The sequence below is a fragment of the Ips typographus genome, linkage group LG16 (genome assembly GCF_016097725.1).
Source record: "Ips typographus isolate SLU linkage group LG16, UJ_Ityp_2.0, whole genome shotgun sequence".
Classification (NCBI taxonomy): Eukaryota; Metazoa; Arthropoda; class Insecta; order Coleoptera; family Curculionidae; genus Ips; species Ips typographus.
This window is the reverse complement of record NC_138437.1, coordinates 9468895-9495124: the sequence shown is the minus strand read 5'-3', so window position 1 is coordinate 9495124 and position 26230 is coordinate 9468895. Positions and strand designations below refer to the sequence as shown.

General features: G+C 34.9%; 2 protein-coding genes and 1 long non-coding RNA gene across 14 annotated transcripts in view; 1 reads left to right on the top strand and 2 right to left on the bottom strand.

Annotated features, from left to right (window-relative positions):
* Positions 1–26230, bottom strand: part of LOC145738983 (H/ACA ribonucleoprotein complex subunit 2-like protein) — a 52411-nt gene that overhangs the window by 16003 nt on the left and 10178 nt on the right. The window lies entirely within an intron of this gene.
* Positions 581–26008, bottom strand: Mef2 (myocyte enhancer factor 2). 12 transcript variants are annotated; one of them, XM_081993396.1, is made up of 11 exons: positions 25858–26008; positions 25353–25794; positions 24399–24443; positions 13359–13409; positions 11117–11475; positions 6609–6760; positions 6340–6543; positions 5853–6017; positions 5355–5771; positions 4971–5296; positions 581–4732 (listed from the first exon to the last, which is right to left on the bottom strand). In XM_081993396.1, exons 6-11 carry the CDS (start codon positions 6660–6662, stop codon positions 4504–4506), a joined length of 1395 nt encoding a protein of 464 aa, XP_081849522.1. In that variant the 5' UTR covers positions 6663–6760; positions 11117–11475; positions 13359–13409; positions 24399–24443; positions 25353–25794; positions 25858–26008; the 3' UTR covers positions 581–4503. The 12 variants fall into 12 exon arrangements, with proteins under 12 accessions (XP_081849522.1, XP_081849518.1, XP_081849523.1 ...); XM_081993392.1 differs by lacking the exon at positions 11117–11475; XM_081993397.1 differs by lacking the exon at positions 25353–25794 and having other exon boundaries at positions 25858–26004.
* LOC145738567 (uncharacterized) lies at positions 17035–18406 on the top strand. Its single transcript, XR_014180807.1, has 3 exons — positions 17035–17352; positions 17415–17702; positions 17761–18406. It is a non-coding gene; the product is annotated as an uncharacterized LOC145738567 (long non-coding RNA).

The following is a 26230-nucleotide window of genomic DNA, read 5'->3' as shown; positions in this document are numbered from 1 at the left end:
TAATGCATAACAACTGGTCACAAAATCTCAATTTTCAGTTAGTCTTTCAGAAGAAGTGGTCATGTGAAAGTAGGTACTATTTGAAAATAAAATTAAAGAGAAAAAGCTTGTATCTGGTACTATGTTTTAAGTGAAGAAATCATATTAATGCAAATTTTTAACACTCAGAGTCCTCTAGCTGCATAATGCTGAGACTTTATTGAACCTATTTTAACTTGTTCTTGAATAATAGACGGATACACGTCATTGATAATTCAAATGGGCGTCGCTATTCTGTTGATAAAGCAATTTCTTTATACTACAGTTTTTACTCGAAATAATTATATATATTATAATAAACATGTTAAAGCTCTGACACCGACGCAAGCACTCTTGGTCGCACTTTCCAAGCTTTACTTGATAAGGTTTAGTATAAGTAACATTGTACCGTAGTTTTAAGTGTCTTTATTAATCCAACTTTCTATCGAACAACTAAAGTCCGCTCTTGATAATTGATTGTCGGTTTTTTTAAAAGGTTTTTAGTCGGTGAAAGAATAAAATTCCCTACACTCACAACACAGTAGTAAAAAATAGACAAAGATGTAACAAACAGTTTTTATTTGGTTTAAATTCAATACAAGTAGATAAATAAAGGTCAGATTAATATTGCACATGACTGAAAACACCTTACGTCAAATGGATTGAACAAAAAACATTTTCGGGGAAACATCTCATTTTTTTTATCAGTTAGACAAATAAAATATACAATACAGCTAACGTTAAATGGCATTGTACAACAATTTATTTGTGAGTATACTATTTACAAGTACAGCTAGTATATTTCGTCCATTTGAAAAAAGGCAAAAAATAACACATTTATGCTTAAAATAGAAAAAACTAAATACAATATTTAATCGATACACTTTTGCAACCTGAATATATTGCTAACGTGTACACTAATGAAACACATGAATATACGTTGTAAATGTAACAACTGAACTAAAGATAAACACTCGGTCAAGCATCTCCAATGATCTTTGTACCGCCTTTGGAAAGAATTTGGTACAACTTAGTATATCATTTTCTCAAAAATAAAGGAAATTAAAAGAAAATAATTCTTGTAACTGATACACGCCGATAAATAAAAAAAAGTTCATTGCAGATGTCAACAAAATGTACTGGTGGAAGCCATTTGCAAGGGTCACTGAAACTCCAAAAAACGTCATTTAAATATTACAGAAACGAAACAAATGCAAATTGTAAACTTTACTGAATTCGGATTAAATGCCAACCTGTTGCGATAACAATATATTGCATTTATTTCGTTTGGTAAATAAAAAAGGCACAAAGCGTCAGCATAAAACATTAGTAAACTGTAAAAATACCCTGTGAGTGCCCAATTAAAATATACCTCAAATGCGTTAAGAAAATGATACGCCCTATATTTTAAACGTTAAGACATCGAAGGTGTATTACACATACGGATACGTACATACTGTCGAGGCACTGTGAGTAAGGCAATCCTACAATTAATTCAGTGGAGAAAGGGTAATCCGCACACCAAGGCGGGCAGGTACACACTGTGCATATAATTATATTTTATTGCGCCAAAAACACCTTAATGGTTACACATTTAAAATTGCAGTCACATGAGAGTGAGATTAAGTTGGACATTGTGCGAATCAGAAAGCCATCTGTATAACCGTAAAGGCGGATATATATATATTTACTTGTAAAGGGCGCTGGTTAAAGTCTCATTTAAAACTATGTGCAAGATAGGTGCACACAACAGTAGATAAAATATATATATCGTACAATTTCTAATTTATATAAAGATTTCTTTAAGTGTCATTGCAGAATAGACGTTTCAATCCATCTTACTCTGGAATCACAAACAAATCGAAAAGGCTATAACAATGAACACCCTAGGTTCCTTAGGAAGCAGTACTTAACGTGTCGGCGGGACTTTCTTCAGAACCTGGTCCCAGTCATCTATTATTACATTTAACAGCCAGTGAACAGAGTACAATCGTAGGGTAGGGAGAGCACCAATATTTAATATCCACCAGGACTTCTGACATTTACATTTGCCAGAATTCGTTTCAGTGTAAAAACAGTCAGTCTATTATCATACTGCAACAACAAGCTATTGCAGCGTTTGGTCTAAACAGTCACTGATACTGCTTTATCTAAACAATAACAGTTACAGCAGTATCAGACATAATAGAATATATCTGGCATGTTTTGTAAATTCAGTCCGGATGGGGACTATTTCGCTAGTTCTGTAACAAGTTGGACAGCAACAGAACAAGGTTCTTATGTTACTCTTTTCAGTCTAACAGATGGCAGCACTCAATTTGTGGGTGTTCATTGGAGGTCACTTTAAGTAACAATGATAATGAGTTTGCTGATTCTTGTTAACATATAATTTTAAGATTATTTGCTTGTCTATAGTTTGTTGATTTAATTTGGTATTGATTTAAGCTCAGAACTCACTAGAATAGTACTGTAATTAGATTCATTGTAGTATAACGAAACCGGTTTGGTATTCATGTTATCTGCTATCAGTCAATAAGAATCAGCACTAAATACTGATTTAAAATGTCAACAAGTGTTTTACTTTATGCCTGACACTACAAAATTTTTACAAAACTGTAAACTTGTTCTATTTGTGGATGTTTTTTCTCCTTAACTATCGCATCCCTGTAACAACAATATCATAAATCAACGTATACCCTTTTTATTTTTTAATAATATTACGATATAAAACTCTGAAGTGTAAAAATGTGAGAATATTTTTTTTTAAATACCTACGATCTTTATATTAAGTAGAACTAGAGGATTATAGAAGATATAATCAAGTTAGCAAAATATACGATTTGGAGTCAGTCAGTGTACTTGATTGCCTACATTCAACCCAACTTGTTGCTGTGAATCAGTGAAATAAGTAGATATGAAATTCCAGCAAATGATTTTTGACATTTAGTCCTGGCGACTGAAGCTTTAAATAACGATTAAAGGAGTGGGGAACACACAATACATCGATTGACATATCTAAAAAGGGAAAGGCAAAATGTCCTGCGCTTACTTAACATCCGGGTATGATAAATATTGTGGCATACTCGCTAATAACAAGTGTACATATTAAACAAATAACAAACTACTCTAAAACATTTATAAAAAAAGATACTAATAATTACATGACTGTAATGGCACTCTCTTTCGTCCCACGAATCTCCCGTAATAAAATATATCAACTTCCGAATAAACTCTCTTCAAACAGTTTTAACGCTAAAGTGGACAAAAGTCTGTTGGTCGTTAATTGCACAATGGTTCATATTAAGTTTTAATGTTCAACAAGTTACTTAAGATATAAAGAGGCGTATTTTGTAATTTAAGGTCAGAGTATAAAAATGAACAGGGTGTTACACATCACTGCCTTGTGTATTTACAAGTATAACAAAACTCTTTCAATGATACAAATTGTTCATTGATTGTAGTGTTAAGTAGGTTAGTTAAAATAGAAGTAGAATACACTCAGACTCCTAAAAATGTCTATGTTTTTTCTATTTTTAAAAACAAGTGGAACACCCTGTATTTGTCAAATCAATTGAATTTTATAGCTAGAGTTGTGCATTAAAGGATCTAGCTTCATTTTCACAAAAATATTTAACTCTTTGTATAAAATACTCTGCCTTATATGCACCATTTAACGTATGTATCGTATAGTCAATTTTATGACTTAAGTTTGTTTAAGTGACATTCAGACCTTGCCAAATAAAATTGAGTTAAAACTTCACTTTGTCTTAAGCCACCAAAACGACATGCAATACATACAGGTTTTACCGTAAAGTTGAAAATAATTAGCCGTTGAAGTTGTCAGAGCTATTACCCGACTTAATATACTATATCAAGAGAGAAACAACTATTAAAACGACAACCATATGCGCCCTTACCCATTACGGTACGCATGAAACAATATACAAAGTATTGTATATAATATATTATTATATATGAAGATATGCTTTCAAAGCGCAGTCGTAGGTCTGCGCAAGAAGAACTCCGTTTTCTAGACTCGTTCTCACATCTGACTTGATACACACGCACACACTCACGCACGCCCCTATTTTACACTCGCTCTTTGTTTCAAAATAAGTTCCACTTTTTTGACTATTATATCAACTTTCCACTTTCTTCTTTGTTTAAAAATAATGTCTAAAGACTCGAAGTTTATCACATGGGATGACATATTGGCAATTTAGGGGATGTTTTTAGGGCTCTCTGTAAACACCCTACAAAAATCCCTAAAGACATGTAAAACGACGCAACTCTCCCGGCAAACCTCGAAACTTATTCGTTCAGGACGTAAATAAGGAACAACTCTTGCGAATCGAGTCTCGCCAGGGGAGTCACACACTCTTATCAACTCCTAACCTAAACCAAGAGGAGGACTCGCGTCTAAGCTGTCCACTTCCACGTGTTATCACTATGGCACTGGGTGGTACCCCGGGGGTACCACGAGGCCTATGACGGCCAATCAGACGACAGTCTCGGCCTTTTGTGCAGCTGAACCGCCGTGTCATAGTCGGACTGTGACGACGGTCCGGGAGGTGGCGTTGGCGATGGCAGGTTAGTCGGCGTTACGCTTCCTGGTGATGGTGTCACGTGACCGGCCGAACTTGGCCTCGGGTGATGTCCGCTGTGCGTCAAATTTAAGGTTTGCACGAGTGGTTGCGAGTGATGGACGGCAGAACTACAATTAATAAATCATTTTCTTTAACATGATATTTTATGTCAGAATTAGTGGCATTTTATTAAAAGTAGCAAAAAACATAACCTCTGCATTATAATCTATAATAATAGTAATTTGAATATAACTAAAACAAAAGTTGATTGAATCATGAGCAATAGAAATTAATTTAAATGAACAAAATGTGTCTTGTATTAAAACTTTAGTTCAGTGGCACACAGTGACATAAAACTATTATTACCTTGATAAATGGGAGTGATGTTCTCTAGGTGGCGAAATCGGTTCACTTTTAATTTTAACAGGTAAAGGAGAGCCAGCTGTAGGAGGCGGTGTGCTGCTTGACACAGCCAAATGGGGCAAACAGCCACTGCTGGAATTACTCCCGCCACTCGAATGCGCTATCGAAGGCACCATCTGGTGGCCACTCCAGCCCATTGAAGTAAGCGCCATATCGGATCCGATGCTGAAGTCTTGAGGCCCGAAACTCAGCGAACCTGAATAACTCCCCAACCCTGGGGTTTGTAGCGCCACCACTGGCGTACTAAGCGATGATTGTGATCGATTGTGCTGTAATTACATTATGTTTTAGCCACGTGGTAATTTAAGTCAAGAAATTGTATCTTACCTCAGCATATGACACTTCATCGGTTGTGATGCTAGGCCCAAGAGGAGTTGGGATAACCACCCTGAGATTGGACCTGGGACCTGGAGATAGTTGTTTGGGATGTTTTGACGATGACATTCCAGGTCCTGGACTAGGCCCGGGTGAAGGAGAACCTCCATTTGGAGATGATGAATTCGGATATCTGCATGTAAGAAATGCTGGAAGTAAGTTTAGATAATGAGGAGGTGGTTCTAACCCGTTGCTCATTTCCAGCATTCCTCCACTTGGATAAACCGAGTCGGTTTCGGAGGAAGACGGCCTGGGACTGATGCTAGTGTGAGCCATTTGAGGACTAGATTGGAGCAAACCAGAATCGCTATATGTTATATTGACTGGAACTGATACTGGTTGCGAGTAGTTTGAGGAACCCATGTTCACCTGGAATATTTAAAATTACTATTTATAATTGGAATCACTTAAAAAGTTGCGCGTGAAAGACGAAATACTAACAGGACTAACCCTTTGTCCGTTGATTGACGACTGGTTTCTCTGTAGCATCATCTGGAAATCCTCATCAATTTTACTGTACTTGGCCTCAGTTCTGGGGGTGAGTTGATATTCCGTTTCAGGCTCGGGACTTTCCGGACTCATTACTCCGTTCTTATGCTCCTTCTTATTAAGTGCCTGCAAGTGTCAGTGGACCAGCTCATGGAGAATACACTCGCGTTTGCACGCGTTCAATGGACATGAACAAGTTGTTTTTTTATAACTTGTTATTTCAACTTATAAAAAGACAACAATGATTGATGCGTACGAATAATTTCTTTTTAGAATTTCAATACTGAAGCAACAACTTGTGTTAATAACATTAGGCCAATGCATCGGACAAATGACTTAAATGTTTTAACATATCAATAACCAAAAATTTATAGTTAAAATGAAGTATGATCATGTCTACTTTGCATAAACCGCTTATTATTTCAAGTTGCTGCTGGTTTTGATGTACCTCGATAATGTTCTTGTTAGTCAGCGACTCGTGGGGCTCGTTATACTCCGTATACTTGAGAAGAACCTTGTCCATATCAGTACTGGCATATTGATACAATTTATTACTACTACTGAAGATGATCAAAGCGATCTCGCAATCGCACAGGACAGATAACTCATAGGCTTTCTTCATCACTCCAAATTTTCTCTTGTTAAAAGTCACCTATAAATTAACACAAACATCACCAGTTTAAAAACCTGCAAATATTTTGAGGTTAGTTATTGTACCTGTCGGTTTCGTTCATCAGTAATCCTAGATATTTGTATTTTTTTGCGACCCATGGCAGCAATTTTGGACAACTTAAGAATAAATCCGTTGCGGAAACTAGGGACGAGTCAGATGACTCAGTTTATTCTTGTTCACTCTTCTACACAGCAATCTGAAACAAACAGAAATATTGATAAAGTTTATAAACCCGGAGAACATTTGTATCATTTTTCCGGATTACAAATTAACCAACTGCAAGCCATTTAATTTATCTCTTTTATATTACAGTTATATGGCATTTCAATTTACTTGTTTGAAACAAGAATATTAAAAATCCAAGAAAGAATGGATATATGACGAACAGCTTTTCAAATTGCATTAAATTTCCATTTTTCATTTGTTTACTGATGCAAACATAAAAAATAAAACGTTTAGTTTCGAGATATATTGTAAAACTAATATTATCAATAATAGTCAAAAGTATCAGATTTTATCTAGTAAAAACCCAAAACACATTGGCAACATTGCTTACCTACCACAAACCACAAAGTACAGTATTTACAAAAAAATAACTATTAAGATACCATACGCGACGCAAATGTTTGTAGTATACTTTTTACTGCTCAGATTATATAATGTTTGTTATGAGTTTTGCAATGGTTCTTATCAGTATCCGGCGAGAAGTAAGCCCCATTACTGTTTCTTTTTGCTTAGAATGTAAGGGACACTCAAGTTATTTGCAAGCGCGAGTCAGATAAATTAAAATCTTACGGCTATTGCGTGCTTTAATTTTAATTGGAAAATAAGGGGTGTTTAATAATTGTTATGGTCAGGTCGCCTATGGATGGCAATTGTCACAAAAAGCGTATGTCTTAGATAACGTTGCAAACAATTATTATATGACAGCTGTCATTTTAAACCATATACGAACTTATCAACGAGAGAACCACAGCCAACTACGACCATAACAATTATTGGACACCCGTTATCTTGGCTAAATGCAGCGTCAATACTGTACGCATGCACAGATATGGCAATGACGCTACTGTCACTATTTTCACTTTAAAATCAAACATTCAATAATAAAGTTAGCTCGGAATCCAAAATGGCGTCACTAAAGGTTTCTCATTATTTTAAAGATTTTGATTAATTGTTTATTGCATTATGCAGGTTTAAAATGTCGTTACTACTATGTACTGATAAATTAATATATTATTAAAAATAGATAATTCAGCAAAAACTTTATCACTACACATCAGTTTATCAGTAGTTTCAGTGAATGTAATTTCACAACTTATTAAAAATTAATATTACAAGACAAAATTACACATCACATATTTTATATATTCTAACTGTTTTAATATTTAAGCAATGTGAAAGAATCTTTTGAGAGACTCTAAGATCAGGGTTTCTTTGGTTTTACAATCATATATGCAATTTTATTTTATTTTTTATCTACATTAATGTAAGGATTGGTTTCCACTTAAATTGAGCAATAATCAGGAAGGAGTAAAAGACAGATCCGTAATCAAACTAGAGTAATGGGATGTGTGAGATAGAAAAAGTGATAAGAAAAAGGGGGCCACCGGCAAACACAGTGACCTGATTTAAAGGTGGCGGCGGCGGTAAGAATCGATCGCCTAGGGCAAGGCCGGCCGCGTGCCCTCCTACGCAAGGGCGCTGCGCTGCCGCCAACCACTGTTGCCACCCTTAATTGCTTTTTCGATGTCCTTTACAGTGTCGTACCACCCGCCGATATATTGAACTGTTTACGACCACCCAACCGATAACAATTCCTTTCCTCATTAGATTTTTGTATCGATATATACCGACAGGGAATTGGGCGCCACCCTTTCGACTTTCACTTACAACAATTGCTCTGTACGTCACTGACCAATATCAATAGTCTCATATACATCAACACATATATAGTGACAAAATGGGAAGGGGTAAAAATATGCAAAGGGCGCCCAGGTTTACGTCATTAAAGGCCTTTCAGCCAAGTCCAACTGAATTCTTGGGTCTTATCGATTCCCCCCCCGTTGTTGTTCACATATAAGTTAGGATAGATTGCATACTAGTTTAAAAAAAGTAATTAAATTGTTACAATTTTAGTTAAAATAATTGTTGTGGCGATAAACTGACTCTGAAGGCCTACGATTTCTAAACGCAAATAAATACCACCACTGTTGACTTTAATCAAAATGATTTCATATCACAACGTAAAAGCTAACCTTTGTACGTAAACTCAATTTTGCCAAATACCGAAAGGTTCAATCTTGTCGAGGTTGTTTATTCTACAAACGTTGGACGATAAAAGCTTTTACTGTAACTCAGTTAAACCCAGATTCCTTGATTCGTAATTCTCAGATTAATATCTATCAAGAAAGTTTTGTTTTCATAATTGCAGTATTCTGAATTTTTATTTTTTTATTTACTTTTAACTATTAACTTTTATTGGAGCGCCACTGACACAATATCCCACAATTTTGAAGTTTTTAAAAAACTTTTTAAGTCAGTGAGTGCTTTGTAAAACTTTTTACAGAAAACGTCTTAAAAAGTTCAGCAAAATCAGCAAAAAGTTGGAAGAGTTAGGTAGATAATCTTCGATATATGGTACGTTGTTTTTGCCACAAAGTAACAAAGTTTGGAAGAGTTCATAAATCTTGTAGGTATTCTATTTAACTTTAGAGTAAATTTGCATCTTCAATTAAATTATTAATGTAAGAGATAACAATACAACATCTTACAGACTTAAAGTGGAGTGAATAAAAAAATTCTATTAATTAAATGTTACTGAAGCTGGCTTTAACAACTCCATGTACTGCATTTTAACATTTGATGGTATTTTCAAGTCTTTTTAACTGTCACATACGTCAAAACGGTCACATCTTTTTAAAAACCTGTAACTATTGCAGAAACTAGAGTGGGAACGCTACAGGTTTGTGATTGTAAATTTCTGTAGAGTGTGTGTAGATACGTAAGATAATCTCCCGCAAGCATATAGGGGATGTTAACAACCTGCATTATTTTGACCTTCAGTATATGTTTGTTGAAATCAAATTGATGACATTTTTCATAAGTACGACAAATATACTAGTTTTGTGTTAAATTTAATTCAATTCAATACTTCACGCAGGTCAATACGTAAAACAAAAAAAAAACACTAACCAAAACCCTTGTTTGAGTAATAGGAAAAATAAACCTATTACATATATTCGTATTAATTACTATAATTGTGTTAATTTAACGGTAAGTAGATATTTTTCTAGTAAATGCTGTCGGCCGTTGGTTTTCCTGTCTGCAGTTTAATACACCCAGTAATTAAAGATTCAAACTTTAAAGAAAATAAAATGAAGCGAATTAGAAAAAGGAGATTAAGCTTCAATCCATTTTAAATTATCTGATATTTTAGAAGTAATAAAGACTGAAAGCTTCTAACTTTTAATAGCAAAATTACAGACCGGAAAAATCAGCGCCTTTCTGAAAATTGAATTTTCTGGTTCAATTATGCTATTGTTTTGGATGTTATCAGAAGTATTAAAAATATATAACAAAAGTTAAATTATGAAAGTTGAGAAAAAGTATTATACATGTTAATTAGTTGCCATATTAACATAAGTAACAAATAAACGTCTGACCCTTTCTAGTTTTGCATTGTAGTGGAAATCCCAAGTTTTTTAAAAACTACTTTGTAAGGATAACACAGATAAACGTGCAATAAAAACATAAATTTAATACGTATTTCATATCTGAATAAATTAAATAAACAAGCAGAATTAGTTGAATTAAGTGGAGGTACCCTAAATAATTACACAATTAGCAGCTTCTGCATTAAAAATAGAAGTTTCATACTATTTTTAATATGTCGATAAAAGCATTGTAGCTAAATATAGTTACAAAATAGAAAATATTGTGGTGTTTATTTCATAAAAATAGATTTATTTCTAAGTAAATTTGAGTATTGCGAGTATTATTTAAAGAAACAGAGTTCATTCACCAAATGCCGTGATAGAAATAAATAATATTTGTGATAATTTCAATGATGTAATTGAAAGGAAGTATGTAGTAAAATTTCAAATGTATTTAAATTTATCCAGTCGGAAAAATGTACAAGCGAGCTAGGCTGCGATATAAATTCTGTTTTCTGTAGTTTGTAATTTAGTATAGAGACTTGACTGAAAATAGAACTTCTACACAGTTAAAATAGGGAAATCAATATATTAAATATGTATATGTAAGTAGTTTTTGTTAGTGGAATAATAAATTTATTTGCGCAATATTCTTAAAAAAAAAACAAGAACCAAGTGCCTTATGTATCTAAATAAATTGACGGGTTATGGTAAATCAACGATGTCATGGATGAGTTGTCCAAAATGAACATATCAGCGTCATCCACGTGGGTCAAGACAATCGAAGATAAAAGTGTTAGTTAGCATTCATTGTAAAACCGCAAATTTGAATAATAATAATAAACACAGTTGATCAGTCACGCGTTTAGATCTTAATCAGGAAGTCACTAACTCACCTTAACAACGTGAAGTGTGTATGACATTACAAAAGAGGGAAGAAAATTGACCACTCGCGATAGAAAAAGGAACAACTTTATCCACGGGTTGCGCGTTTCAAACTTTCACCTGAAATGAGAGAGAGACTGAAAATCGCTCTAAATCCGCCGTTTCACTGCTGAAAAGCCAACTGAGGTTCGGGAGACGCGCACCACGTTACATGGCCTCGAATTCCCGTTGACTCCTGCCAAGCTGCTCCAGGTTCTGCGTAGCGCGCCACTGGATCTCGTTTCTGATTGGTCGCCCAACCTGGATGACGTCCTCGGCGTCCCCAATCAGAACGACCGTCGAATTCGACGTCTCCGAGGAGTCAGCTGAACTGAAACATCCCGCGTGGGGTTAAATTCCTCGGGAGACGAAAGCTTTCAGCTGTGCTTCTCTGTCATGTCTTTCTGTTAAGACTATATAACAATATTAATTATTACGGTCGACAACAGTCACATGTTTTTTTTCGGCCAAATATCGACAGTGTTTAAAGACACAACAGCTACAAAAACAAGTACAAAATAACTTTTTTTTTAGGACTTAACAGGGATTTTCTACACTTTGACACAATCGAAAATGTGATATGTGACTATTTCCTTATATTCATATATCTTCAAAAAATGGGAAATCGTTTATTACGTATGCTCTTTCAGTTGCTTGCAAAATACTCTATTGTACTCTTCATCTCACTAGTAAACGCTTTCCTATAATTAGTTATTTTTTAATTGTAATAACATGGTGATGTACATATATTATTATATTACATATCACTAGTTACGTACAGATTCAGTTAAGTATTTTTAGTGCTAAAGTATAATCACCTAGAGTATATGCGCTTTTATGAAGAATGGAGAGGGTTCAAACCAGACAGAATACAAAAACCTGGGATTCTCTGTCGATGTAAATATTAAACATTTTTCACATTTTAAAACTAAATGTTAAAAATGAAAGTGGGTGTTCATAAGAGCGAGAAAAGCTGGAAAATTGAATGTAATAAAATTGCCGTTACGGTTGAACTGGAAAAAAGCTTTCAGTTAAAATACGAATTTTTCAGTCTTCCTTTAATATCTGTAAGGTCGTGTTTAATATGTCTTGAGCGATCAATATTGGATTTTGACTCGGTTGAAACTCCCGATTGACAAAAATCTTCTTAAAAGAGTTTTCCAGTCTGTGTAACTCGAAAAGCGTCCATATGTAAGCGTTTTATTTAATTAGCGGCTCTGCCTTGAAACGCCGAGTTCATATATCCACGAATGCCTTGAAAAGAAACAGAATTTGGACGCCGGCCAATACATTGTAAGTTTCTGAAATATCAAGGAGTACGACGTGATGACGAAAAATTTAAACATTTTATCGATTGTTTACTCAATATTTAAGCAACAACCCCCCGTATATCATAAATATGATCCAGTAACTTTGCTTTAAGACTGAACTCGACAAAATGCATTTTTCGTGGGCAGCTGCGTGGGTTTCTAATAAGCTGCCCTGGTCCGGCTCTTTTCTAGTTATCGGACCATAGAGAAAGAAACTTGATATCATTATCCAATTATTAACGTCAATTTTAATTTAGAACAACCCTTAAATTCCGATACTTTCGTTCTCCTTAGTTAGAGCAAGTTAACTGACGCATTATAAGTTACATTAGCAAAATGACGTGTTTAACATCTTATTACCTCATTTCGTCCATTGTCAGCTACAGACTTTATTCCAAGACGTTACAAAACCAAAACGACTTAAATAAATGAGATCGGGGTTGAAATTGCGTGTATAACCACGCCTTTTTCCCTGGCAACCGGAAAGCAAAAATCTGGGACGATCCTTACCCTAAAGGTCTTTCATCGGGGTGGGATCAGTATTATACATCCACATACTTTATATTTTTCAACCTGAAGAACAATTTTGTGTCCCTGAATATAACGAGCACTTTGTTTGTAGTTATTAAATATTTCTTTTTGTACGGGTCAAAGGAAAAAAGAAAACAAAAATAGATGTAAAGAAATAAATGTGTATGACTTAAGACTAGCTGAGGGTAAGTTGGAGTCTCTAAAAAACCTCAAATATCTAATGGCGTTAAGAATTGACTTAGTTTACATTTTCCACTACATTTCACGTGATTTGCTTCGTTTTATTTTACTTTGAAATGCAAAAACAATTTGCATTTCAGTTGACGGACAAAACATTCACAGGAAAAAATGTGTATTTGTTTGTAAGACTCACCTATCTAAGAAACTAATTCTGAAGATCCTGACGGTTCCATAATGGCTGGACCTGAAACAAAAAAAAAAACCTCTGAAACACCATCAAATCAGCTATTTCCAATATAATAACAAAAAATACGAGAGTGACGCTGTGATTCCGTGACGTGGAAGACGTTTGGTCTATGTCTTGGCTATTTCCAGAGCCAGAACTCTAAAACGGCATCTCGTAAAGGTGTGGAAGATTATGAATGAAAATTCGTAGTGCGGATTTATTTTAAAACAATTATTTTTGGAAAGGATTTTATTATCGATGCTACTACAACTTTAAATATACAGCTCAGACAAAATACACACAAGTTCAACTTATATTCAGCCGTGGCATTTGACAGGTTGCATATTGTTTTGGTTGGCTATAATGCTAGTTTCATCATCATCAGGTGGTGCCAACCTAAAAATACTAGGAAAAGGGTGCAGATGATTATAACGCATCTAGTAGTAACATTAAGTTCCGAGGACTAAGGGGTTAAAACTCAGCAAGTAGAATTAATAAAAATGTAAGTTAGGGTAATTAAAAAGAATAAGGCGTAGAAACATTACAATGGTGTGAAATCTAAGATTCGAGCCACCACAGGAAATAATCTGGCAACAGGATCCGTGAGTCAACCGTGCAGCCGTCGTGACGCCCAATTCCCCTTTTCTCCTGCCTCTGTGAATTGTGGCACCCGGCCAAGAAAATCATCTTAAAAAGCACAGTTGCCAGGTGTACTTGAGATGTTTTGGACTTTTATGATCACCAATTACAATGTCACGTTTTTACATATTCACCAATAGATCAATCAGCAAGGAATATAACATTGGAATTTGAGAATCGAGTTCCTGTGAGTTGATATATTTGTGATGAAATTTTTTCTGATTAAAAGTACCACATTTTTAAAAGTAAAATTGTTGAACCTATATAACAGGTTCGGTAACTTGGCAACCTGGTGCCATTTAGCCCGTTCCTGTGCACACGTGCCCAAATCTAAGTATAGAACTCCTAAGTTTCCTACAAATTTATGACTTGCGGTGAGATGGCCGACGATTTTGTTTTGCTTTTCTTTCGAAGCAACGACTTGGCAGTTGTTACTACCGTCACTTGAAAGTCACAAACCTTGCTTATTTACTAACATATTTATTCGTTTTTGTTCGTTTCACACTAAAACTAAAAGTAGGATTTATGATGCTTCCTTCTAGGCTTCCAAGCTTGAAAAGTCGCAATTATAAACAATTGCAAACATTTTTTATTAAATTTTTGCCATTGTCTAAATTGTCAGCGTGAAATCGCAATTACTCTTTATAGTTACTACCTATATTGGTATAACAGAATAACGTTTACAAGCCAGAAATTATTTAAATCTTGATCTCAAATCAAATTAATTTTAGCCAGAACTTTACCACCCCTACATGAACGCATCTAATTATGCTAGTAATTAAACTCAGATTCAATATTCGACGAGACTCTTAATTAATTAACAATATCGTAAACAGGGAACGTTCTTAAACGGAAATCTGGATGTAAGCTCCTGCTGCTTCCAGCACCCTCCCCCACGTATACAGAGGGTTTCCTAAGTCAATGACCATCCTTTACAGGAAGTAACAAATGTCCCAAGGATGGCAACAGTGCCTTCTTTATTGGTTACTCACCTTTGAGATCTGGCGGAACTAAAGCCATATGCTACAAATTTTCGGGAATGTAAACGAGGTAACACAGGGACGGATTTTGGTTTCAAATCTTAATTAAATCGTTATATAATGAAATATTAACCATTGCTTAGTGATTTCATGAAAATTACCTGAAGCGTTTCTGAAATACTTTAAATTCATAAGTATAGTCCTATACTAATGCCTCACATGTACGTAATTTTAAATAAAATAAATTACAATAAATTTTAGTAACATTTCAATTTTTTTTTAATACGATACATACGTTGTGTGTGTTTTTTTGTATTATCACCTAATAAACTAGACTATAAAATAGGTTAATAACACTATTTTGTTATGGGTTGTAAAAGTGTCGCGGTTATTATGGTAATATATTGATTTTTATAACCTTACAAGAACGTGGAAATAAGGAAAATAGTCAAATTATTACTAATATCAAAAGTTGTTATTTGCTACTCAGGTGTAATATTAAAATGCAATCATAATATTGTGTAAACACATATCCCAAATCTAAGGTAGCACATTGGCTAAGACTGAGGAATAGCATAATGGATTTTTTGTTTTGTTACTTTTTGGTTTTTAAAATTCACTGTCTTTCTCTGACAGTACCTATTTTCGTTAACCTTTCTAAACAAGGCACTATAAAAAAGTATTAAAAAATTATTCAAGTAGTTTCCAGGTACTTGACATAGATTATATTCCTGAGAAGATGAATGCCTATTAAATAGGCCAAATATAAAGTTTTACGTATTATCATTAGGTGGATTATTCGACTAAGATTGTAGCAATGACGTTGCTGTTTTGTGTTTTTTTTTATACAAATGCTAATTACAGAAAGCAGTAAAAGCAATAAGAAAATAGTACTATTTATCGTAATACTGACGACGGGAACAACATCGGTGTCGAATTCCCTTTTGCCAAGAGATCTGGCTTAACCGATGCTGCGTCGTCGATGCCTTTTAAGGAGCGCCGGGACTTGCGTCGGGTTACCGCATGACCTCACTTTCTTGCAACGTTGCCACAACTCCCGGATTTAACCGAGAATTGTGAAAACTATCCCCGGAAGTAACCAAAGTTCGATTTATTCCCTTACGCTGATTGTCCGGGCTACAATTCGGAATTAAATCGGTTCCAAGTCAATACTTCTTTGTGCGTATGTATACAAGCTAAAATTAAAAATCTGGCAGCAAAGTTTGTATAGCATGCGAGCAAAAATATTCTCGCTTGTATCGCCGGCAGGCCATTGGAAGATTATCAATTCTAAAATCCCGCCTGTCTGGTGGTCTACACTATTTGAATATGCAAATTGCTTTTAATTGTCGCATATTACCGGTGCAATCAATTTCTTCTCTTTATTAATAACTGAGTAAAATAAGATGCACGCCTGGGCGCAGCGTACAGCGCAGCCAATCAAGACTCTAACTCCACCCACAAAAATATCGCAAGGTCAAAACTCACTATTGCGCATCGCTAAGTTTTGACACCCAGTAAAAAAGCATAACGCAAAATTTGCAACACATACCTATATATCAAGGTAGTAAAAGGCTAATTTTAAATCCTGCGTTTTCTTCCCTACGATAGTACAATGTTTTACTGTTATAATTCCCGTCACGCAATCCTTTGACGTCACTTGCAATTTTAAAATGGGGTGCGAATGTCTAATTAAACTACTTAATTGCAGCGGAAACATTTTGCAAATGATTAATTCAAAAAGTTAAAATTGATAAAGTGGATTTTTAAATAAACCGCATGTACTAATGTTGTCATTTGATTTTTTAGATTTAAACTGGAACAACTTTTCTAGATGACTATCTTTTCGCAAAACTGTAACATTAAATGAATTAAATGGAGAAGAATAATTTTCATGAACCGAAAAACTCGATGGAGAATAGTTGTAAGGTATTTAGATGGGAAGTCTTTTCTACAGCCTTTGCCATTTCTGCTGAGCAGAAACATGAATTACCTTAATGTATCACATCCAAAGCTGGGTTTTGCGCACAATGCATAACTTAATGCATAACATAGAAAGTTGGCTTTACAGTAATGCCTTCTGTCGTTTATACAACGCACAACACTTGCACAATACCGCATAGAAAGTTCATAATTTTTAACTTTCTATGCAATTCTTATGCGAAAACAACTGTACGCATACGCAAAATTTTGTAATGTCATATTTTGACATCCGCCGTCCGTCATTGTATTGTGTTATTGTTTTGCTTATGAATTCTGGATTTGGATTGTTTGATTGATTTTTTGGTCATTTAGTGCAATAAAAACAGTTGAAGTGTCTACGGAAAAAACAGAGTTTAGGGGTAAAAATTATCTAGAGCTAATTAGTTTCTCTTTACATCAAGAATTTATTAAACAATTGCAGATGGAACCTTGGCAACAATTGGGGCTTCTACTCTTGATGGGTGCTGCAACTACAGCATTAAGCTTAGATGTCAAGAAAAGGAGAATACGGAGGTTTAAAATGCGACCTATGAATAGAAAACGCAATGAACATAGTGTTTTTGAAAAAATAGTTTGCAGAAAAACATGATACAGAGCAGTTTTTCAAATATACGCATATGACTCCAGAACTGTTCCATAAGTTATTAGCTCTTGTATAAGACAAAAAATCCAATTAGCCCAAAACAATGTCTTCTGCCCTCACTCTGCAGTAAGTATATTCTCAATTCCAAATAAAAATGTGTAGTATTGCCAGTTCTGTTTTTCAGTTATTTATCAGAAGGTTGTTCTATGCAGGAAATAGCATGGAATAATAACACCTGAACGCTGCCATCTTGTGTTGTGAGTGGTGGTTGGAATCATCAGGGATGGCATGGTCGGTTTGTGTTGGCTTTCTAAATATGGAGTTCTAATATATTGTTGTTATTAAAAATGTTTTTTTCCCCTTATCCAACTTTACAACAGCAAGCACACCTTTTTTGCCTTATCGTCCTTATCTGTGCTTGACATGATTGACAAATGGCAAGTGACAGAAAAATAACATTTCACATTGCAATGACATTTATCACGTGTTGTCATAAACTCTTTTCATTGGTTAAAAATTATATGTTGTGCGCTGTATAAACCCAGCTTTAAATTGGCAGTTTCAAACAAACAACTCCTTTAGTTTATTGTCAAATAAGGGACATTTTTTAAATACTTTTATGAAATTCAAGCATTGAGGAATTTACTTATTAGACAATTCACTTATCAAAACTTATGATAACCTAACAAATTGATGATAGGTCGTAATTAACAATAATTCCTACCGAAACCTCTCTGGGTTTCAGATTATTGGACATTAATTTGAGTAAAGTGATTAGAGAAACTGAGGAGCTGTACAGGTATATTAATGGAGAGCCGTGGAGACACTTGAAGTTTATTAGGTACATAATGTAGGCGTGATAGTCATTAGCTCAGGTTATGTGTCCGGGTAATATTGTAATAAAGTGTCTCAGAGGCCGATCAATCAATTTCTAAAAATTAACGTTCAACTATTCTAGCTAGAGTAAATATATCTATGAAAATTGAGTACAACCTTGAATACTTCAAATCCTCTGAATTTATTCAAATAAATTAAATCATTAGCATAACGTCACGAACAGCAAATATGAACATTTTTTTCGCTATGAACCAAAGGTTTTCGATTTTATCTACGCGTAATAATTACCTGATAACATCCAATCAATAAATTAAGTTTGTCCACCAGGTAACGTACGTACTTGCTACGGCTGGTTTGTTAAATATTTTATCAGTCGATGTAATTATATGGAACGCTAGTAAAATTACCGAATTATTAGAGACCGGAAGGAATATTGATTCTGAATATCTCAAATATGTTTTTCGAAAATTTGGACTGAAAGTGAAAAATTTCAATTGCATCTTAGTTGTACGACGACACTGGTTTGGGAGCCATAAAGCAAAACGAAAAAAAAATACTTGGCATAGAGTGATTTTGGGACGACGCATTTGCCTTTGAGCAAATCGACTTGATGTGTTCCTATGTTTTCTTTATGACCGCCATGTTGAATTTTGACGGTATTAAGCTAAATATAATTCGAAATTGGACTATTGCCAAATGTCGCGAAGCAGACTACTTAATCATTTCAACCATTTTCATCTCCACTGCTATGAACGACAAAGTTAATTAATGAGTAGTTATCTTTTCGAGATGAATATTTCAAAAGGATTTTTGTGGAGAGGAAGGTGGTATATAAATTTGGAAAGTAAATTATTCTAATGTTATTATGCAGTGGGTTTCGGTCAACAACCCGACTATTTGGGACAACCAACTTGTTTGCAATTATCAAAAGTGACATTTTGCCCTCCAAAAAACAGTTAACAAGATTTCACTCGGGTGTTCAAAAATTAAATTTTCTCCGACTTTTTAAAATACTTCAACCAATGACAAACCCAGAGGGAACAATAATTGAATCAGTGTGCAAAAAGGCAACTAGTCCCGTTAAGACATTTAAAAGCTTTAATGGACGTATAAATTTTAAGTGTTTCCAGTAAGCATTCAACGGCAATAAATGTAAAAATTCGCTATGTACTTTTTTTTTATAAAAACGAACCCTGTTCAAACAGTCAAGTCGACTGGTTGCAGTCCGGTAGTACACGGTTGACACGGTGTAGTATGTATGAAATTATAAATTTGTTACCTTGAAAATCTGTTTGGTAAACAAAACTACGTATTTGGATTAGGCATATTTAATAGTGTGGTTAAACGCGTTTGTAGCATCTGATGAGAAGGTTACGATCTATAGGAGACATTACTTTTACTGTTAATATTAGATAATCATTGTTAATTTCATGATCTGAAAGAACTGATGAAAAACTGATCTTTTAACACACAAAATTTTCCCAGTGGCTGGAAACCAACACCTTTTAGTAAACAACTACCTATATGCTGTAATCAACATGATGAGCCTTTTTATTGTGCGCCAAAATATTAAGTAGTTGGACTACGCCATCTTCATTTTGTTTAACGAACGTAAGGCAATTTATTTCTTGATATATGAAAGCTATGGGCGACTTTTCTCAAAACCAAGAATAATTGCAATTAAGTGAAAAATACTGAAATTTGAATTTGAATTTCAGTATTTTTCCCTTTCCCTTGCTAAATTCCATTAAGGGTGTTCCTCCAGAACATATATCCTTAATGTGCACTCTTGGTATTTTAAAATTAAACAATGCGTAAAATTAAACAAAAAACAAGTTTATCCTCGAACGCATTTAGTTAATTAATTAACCGTAGTGAATCGATAGACATAAAAGTTTTCCCATTCATTTCGTTGCTCTAAAGTTCCTAATTAACGCTAGTGGGAGTCTCCATTTGAAATTGGACGCCATATTGGAATAGAGTGTTCAGAATGCATTATTAATACTCTAACACCTAATTTAATGTTAATGTCTGTTTGTTTGTAACTCATCAACTGATCCATTAATGATCGTGTTTATAGTCCATACACTACTTTAGAGAACGGAGCAGAAATACCTACATTTCAGACTAACAACAAGCATCTTCAACGGTTCTTTAAAAACTCTAGTTACCTGGTGATATAGTTGAAATCACATGGATGACACTATAATATGAATTTTCCTGAGTACGGCCCACGATCGCGGTATGTCGGAGCACTAGCACAAAGCATACGGACGCAGGTTTTGTCGCTTGGGAAAGTCATGTAGACGCTAAATTGTCCTTAGACCCTCGGAGACGCTTTGGCCCCCTTTAAAAGGGGGCCCAACAAACCGTACTGCAGCTGGCTACCCACTAAATTTCTATCCAGAATATCTCACAACACGCTCAAAATATAAGTTTTATTTCAGTACTCGTATACAACCGAGGCTTTTTGAGTATTTTTGACCTGCCTATGTTCCACACCCAAGCAGTCTTGCCGGAACAAAATTTTAATGTTAATTATAGACATAAACAAAACAGAAATATCCATCTATACATAGATTCTCATCGATCTTACGTTACTTTTTATACCGCCAAACGGCGCTAACCTACGACAAAGGATAGCTAGCTGGCTCATTCATTCATCAGTATTTTTGTGTCAGGGGGGCCGCATTTTCGACGCTTTCCCAGATATTCTGTTAATACTCCAACACAAACCAGTCCTCATATCAGGTCAAATGGATCTGCCGAAAGGGAATTAGGAAAAACTCAGTCTAAAAAACTCTTGGGAGACATTAACATGTCGGTGTCCAATTTAGTTGTTTTCTCTTTGGAAAGAAGAAACAGAAATTTCAACAAGGGGACGTCCCTGATGTATTATGAAACTAGACTATCTGTTATTTCATTTCTGTTCTTGTCTCCACTGGAACGACACTCCACGGTACGCAAGCGTATGCAAGGACATACCTCTATATTTCTTTATTACCTCCTAATAAGTTGCTCTAACAACTGACCCTCGGATTACCAGAGACAAATTGTCGGCTTCTTTTGTGTTCTTCCTTTGTATACTTTGACTTTAAAGACAAAGAGAAAAAATTCTTTGCTGATAAAATTTAGAAGACATTCAAAATCGCCAAATTAAGCGCATGAGTTTGTGACAGTTATGGCTCTCAGCTGTAAACAAAACGTAATTAATCAATAGTCACGCCCCTATGTCGTAGAATACTTGTTGCTGTTTAATAAAGAAAACGAATGTGAAAAGGGAAAAGAAAAACAGACAAACAACTTTCGCTGTCGATGTAGGAAAAACGAAGCCCACGTAAATAGTGTCCAGTGATATGCCCAAAGCACTGAAATATTCACAGGACAAACGTCCTGACATTGAGCACCTTAAAATTTGAGTAGCTTTCCTCCGCACATTTCCCAATGATTTTCACGGGGGCGGTCGACACGTGTGCCCCCACGTGGGCTTCTTTTTGGAGAGGGGTTGCCCGTGGAAGTGCGTCACTTCAACTAGCTGTTACAGCTGCTATCGATTGATCATTGAGAACACTCTAATGTGAACTCACTGGCGTGCTTTAGTAACTTTGAGATACGACATTATAAAATAATATAGAGATGGATCTTTTTTTAAATTTATCTGGCGTGTTTTAAATTTTCTCGAGGGGCCTCAAGCGGTACATTAACTTTGCGATAAGGTGGACTGATAACGTGGGTTTATCTTGCTGAATATTGCAATCTATATTATAAACTACGTACTCTTGTGCTACTGGCATAATTGTTTATGATGATATATTTTTTGTTGCAAATACTCCACCCCTGTCAGACTCCCTGACAACGTGTAGGAGCGTCGCTCGATTTGGTTACTGTCTGGCTTCTCATAAAATACCCATTTCACTGTTTTATTTATCCCTTTTTCCCAACCTTGTCAGGATTCTAAGACTCTAGAAATTGCCAAATCTAGGCCAAAATGCTATTGCGGAAAATCGTCAACTTCCTGAAAGAAGATGTTTATTGTGAAAAAGGCAACGAGGGCACGCGGCACCGGAATGTTTTGACTTTTTTTTCGAAAAGAACCAACCATATGGCTAATGTTTAAATTATATCTAAGACATGATTTACGCGTTTATAAATATTTACGCCAGAGCGTTATGTAATGCATTTCGTTTCGCAGAGAACTAGAAACCCCAGCCCCCCTTGAAAAAAAAAAAAAAAAAAAAAAAACCCAGATGGATCTCGTACAACTATCGAACTCCTGGACTGCTTACATTTGCTCTTTTAGATCGAAAACTTTTGTGACCCCTGGTTGGTTTTCACACATATGCAATATAAAATGCCCCCTGCCAGTCGTGTTACAGCTGTTTCGTTTAGTTGTACGCACACGTGTCTTAACACGAGCCAACGCAGTAAAAGCCATACACTTTTTATTTCATTGGCGTGCTAATCACCCCTAAACAAGAAAAAATATTGTCTTACATACGCAAAACAAAACAAACTAGCAACATTTAGTATAGCGAAAAATTGTAGGAGAAGAGTTTTTTGACATAAAGAAATGACAAAAACTAAAGAATTTTTTTTAACCTCTTTATAACATTAAGGGCCAGTACTTTCGTTTCGGAATAATTTTATTCCAAAGGTAATTTCCATAAAAACCCAGAAATCAGACGCTACTATTGGTGAATTCTGTCATATCTTTAGAAATTACCCTAAGAATAAATTTATCCGGAAGAGAAAGTACCGGCACTAAAGCTGGATTCATAGTTCTAGTTCTGCAAGAAGTAAGAAGTATTCAGTAAGCTGCAGTAAAAATAAATAATATACTTGTAACACTCTAATTCATAGTTTGACAAATAAGCGCAAGCAGTAATTTACCTTGCTCCTTTTACTGCTTCCGTCATACTGGTCTTTACCCCCATTCATAGATTTTTGGAATATCATTTGACAAATATGTCTTTTTCTTTTGCCTGAAAATGGCAACCCACAAGATAATAAATAAAATTTTGATGGTTGGGGGTTATGTTATTTCCTTCTTACTAAAGTGAATGAATTGACATGGCTACTATTTACTCCTACTGTTTGCTGCATGCTGCTTACTTCTTGCGGAATTAGAACTATGAATCTAGCTTAGTTGTTTCACAAAAATGAAAACAACCTAAACACATCCAGGTAAATTCAATTCCGGTGATTGATTAACGTACTAAAACAACAATTTTGTCGCCTACAATATTGTAAAATCAAATTAAACTTTCCGGATCCCAACGAAATTTTCGATATAACCCGCCTACGGCCTAAACCCTCTTATAATTAACTTTCCAATTGAAAAATTGAAACAAAATAAACACGTTTTTTATGAGCGAGCATTTTACCTGTGGCTGTACTTGAATTGAAGTATAAAATACAAATAAGTGGATTGATAAGTAATTAATTAAGATAAATCAGGATGCGCTTTCACCAGTAAATCCAGATTTATTGGATAATGCCCATAACTAAAGTGTCCCCACACCCCAAGTAGGGCGTCAGAAACACATTTGCAAAAAAAGACAAATCAACCTTTAAGTCTTAAAAAGTACCCCAACATCTGCAGCACATAACTTTGGAATAAATGTTGAAACATAACACTTCTGTACAGTAACTCAAAATAATAAATAAAAACCTGATTTGTTACTGTTATTTCACGTAATTTTTTCGACAATAGTTTGAACAATCTAGCAACACTGATATCACTCTCTGACAGACATTTACACAATTATCACATAAAATACCTAATTACTATTACATTGGTGGATTAACATATGAATTCAGTGATATGGGCTCCATTAATTAAAAACTTTAATGTTTCACTAGATAAGTGTTAAAAATGCACATCCTTTGGTTACATGTAGTGTAAACGTGAATCATTAGCGGTTAAAGGGCGGTACCCTTATTGCCATAAAACATAATTTAGTAAAAGTCATTGTCATGACTTACCTTTGATGAAGAATCCTGTAAGTTCATGGTATCCAGTTTGTATACCTGAGAAAAAAGGATAAATACGTATAAATAAAAGGTAAAAAAAAATGCATTTACAAATAAAATCTACCTTTTAAATGACAATGTTAATTCTTAACTGAAGATAACCCCTTAATGAGGTTGTTTACTGGTCATTTTTGTATTATTCCACTGTATAAATGCACATACTATCTGTAATTTTGAAGCTGACCTCTTCAAAACGTTGTAACTTAGGTATTTCATACAATTTAAAAAATGGCGGGAAGTGTGCAGATATTGTCACGTGACCGATATAACATGACAATATGACAGTAGGAAAAACTAATGTCAAAGTTGTAAGACAGTACTCAGTACACTAGTGTTGCACTACAGTAACAAGCAGTTGACAGTTGCAAATAATTTATTACTGGCACCAAAAACTAGTACGGTGATTTTTTTATTCCTTTTAGAAGCCGGTCTGAAGAAGTAATACAAACCAGTTTTGCGGCTGTTTGGCAGGATGAGTTCCTTTTTTTTGTTTGCAAAATCGTTATTTCTAATCGGTCACGTTATTGCAGGTTGAACGGCGGCTTATAATAAACGAAAAAGTACACATTTTGTGGTTTAGTTTTCGTTTGATAACGGTGGGATTCGTAGCATAAAGGTCACAGGTCCCAGGATGATACAGTTTAATTGAAGCCGAAAAATGCACAGTTAAAAAGAGAATTTGATGTTAGGATGCAAAAAGTGTCAAGCTAAATAATCCTGACCTTTATTGGCCTTTTGCAATCTTTCGCCTTAAGGCCGTCAATGTCAACAGTGGTTTGAAGTTTGAATTCGCCGGTGAAGGCCACGGTATAATATGAAATGAATGAACTATCAGTAAACACATTCGCATAAAGATTTTCATTACATAAAATTACAAGTTTTCAAACAGTTGTATAATAAACTTACAGGCATAAGTACGACTTAAGGGATCAAATCACACATTTAAGAACGATGAAACAACCACTTGCGCGCATATATGACACTACTAGCCAACAAACAAGTGCACTACCCCCCTACCGCTCACTGATATCGCGATGGAACAAGTCTGACGTCAGCTGTTATTGATTCTAGAGAGAGCATGAGAACAGTGATGAACAGTAATGGCGCTATAATGCTTAAAGACTACACAATTCGATTTTATCTCTATCAACCATCTATCTACCAACACTAAACCAACTGTTCAGTATGTAAATTTCAGTTCAGCTTCTACTCGTATTTTTTCGGCTAATAAGTGACACTACCATTTCCCGGTGATGTCATTATGACATCACATTCAGATTGCTTTAGGCGAAGCGAAGTTAAGACCTTGATTTCAAATTACTTGGAGACTTTTCTGCCTAATTATTTTCTACATATGCAAAACAAACACTTCAGGTCAAATGTTCAATAAGATTACATATTGTCTACTTACGTTACCCGCATTAACACAGCGTACTTTCTTTTTCTTCAACACTGTTTCTTTTCAAACACAACCGACTTTGATAAAACTTATTTATTTGTTTATTATCTACTTTTGACTTCAATCCATTCATTCGCCACACTCAAACCGTCTTATCAAACTTTGACACTTGACAGTGACAGATTTATAAACATTATTAATGCAAATAATGCTGAGTTCTGACCTCTAGCGGAATTATCGCCAACACTAAACAATTTATTTAAGTTTTTTACAAATAAAACCCTTAGAAAAACAATCACACTCAGTTCTTTTTTATTTAAAAGCTGCTTTATAATGATAAACTTTCTTTAAAGGTTATTTTTCACATTTTTAAACAGCACCGTAT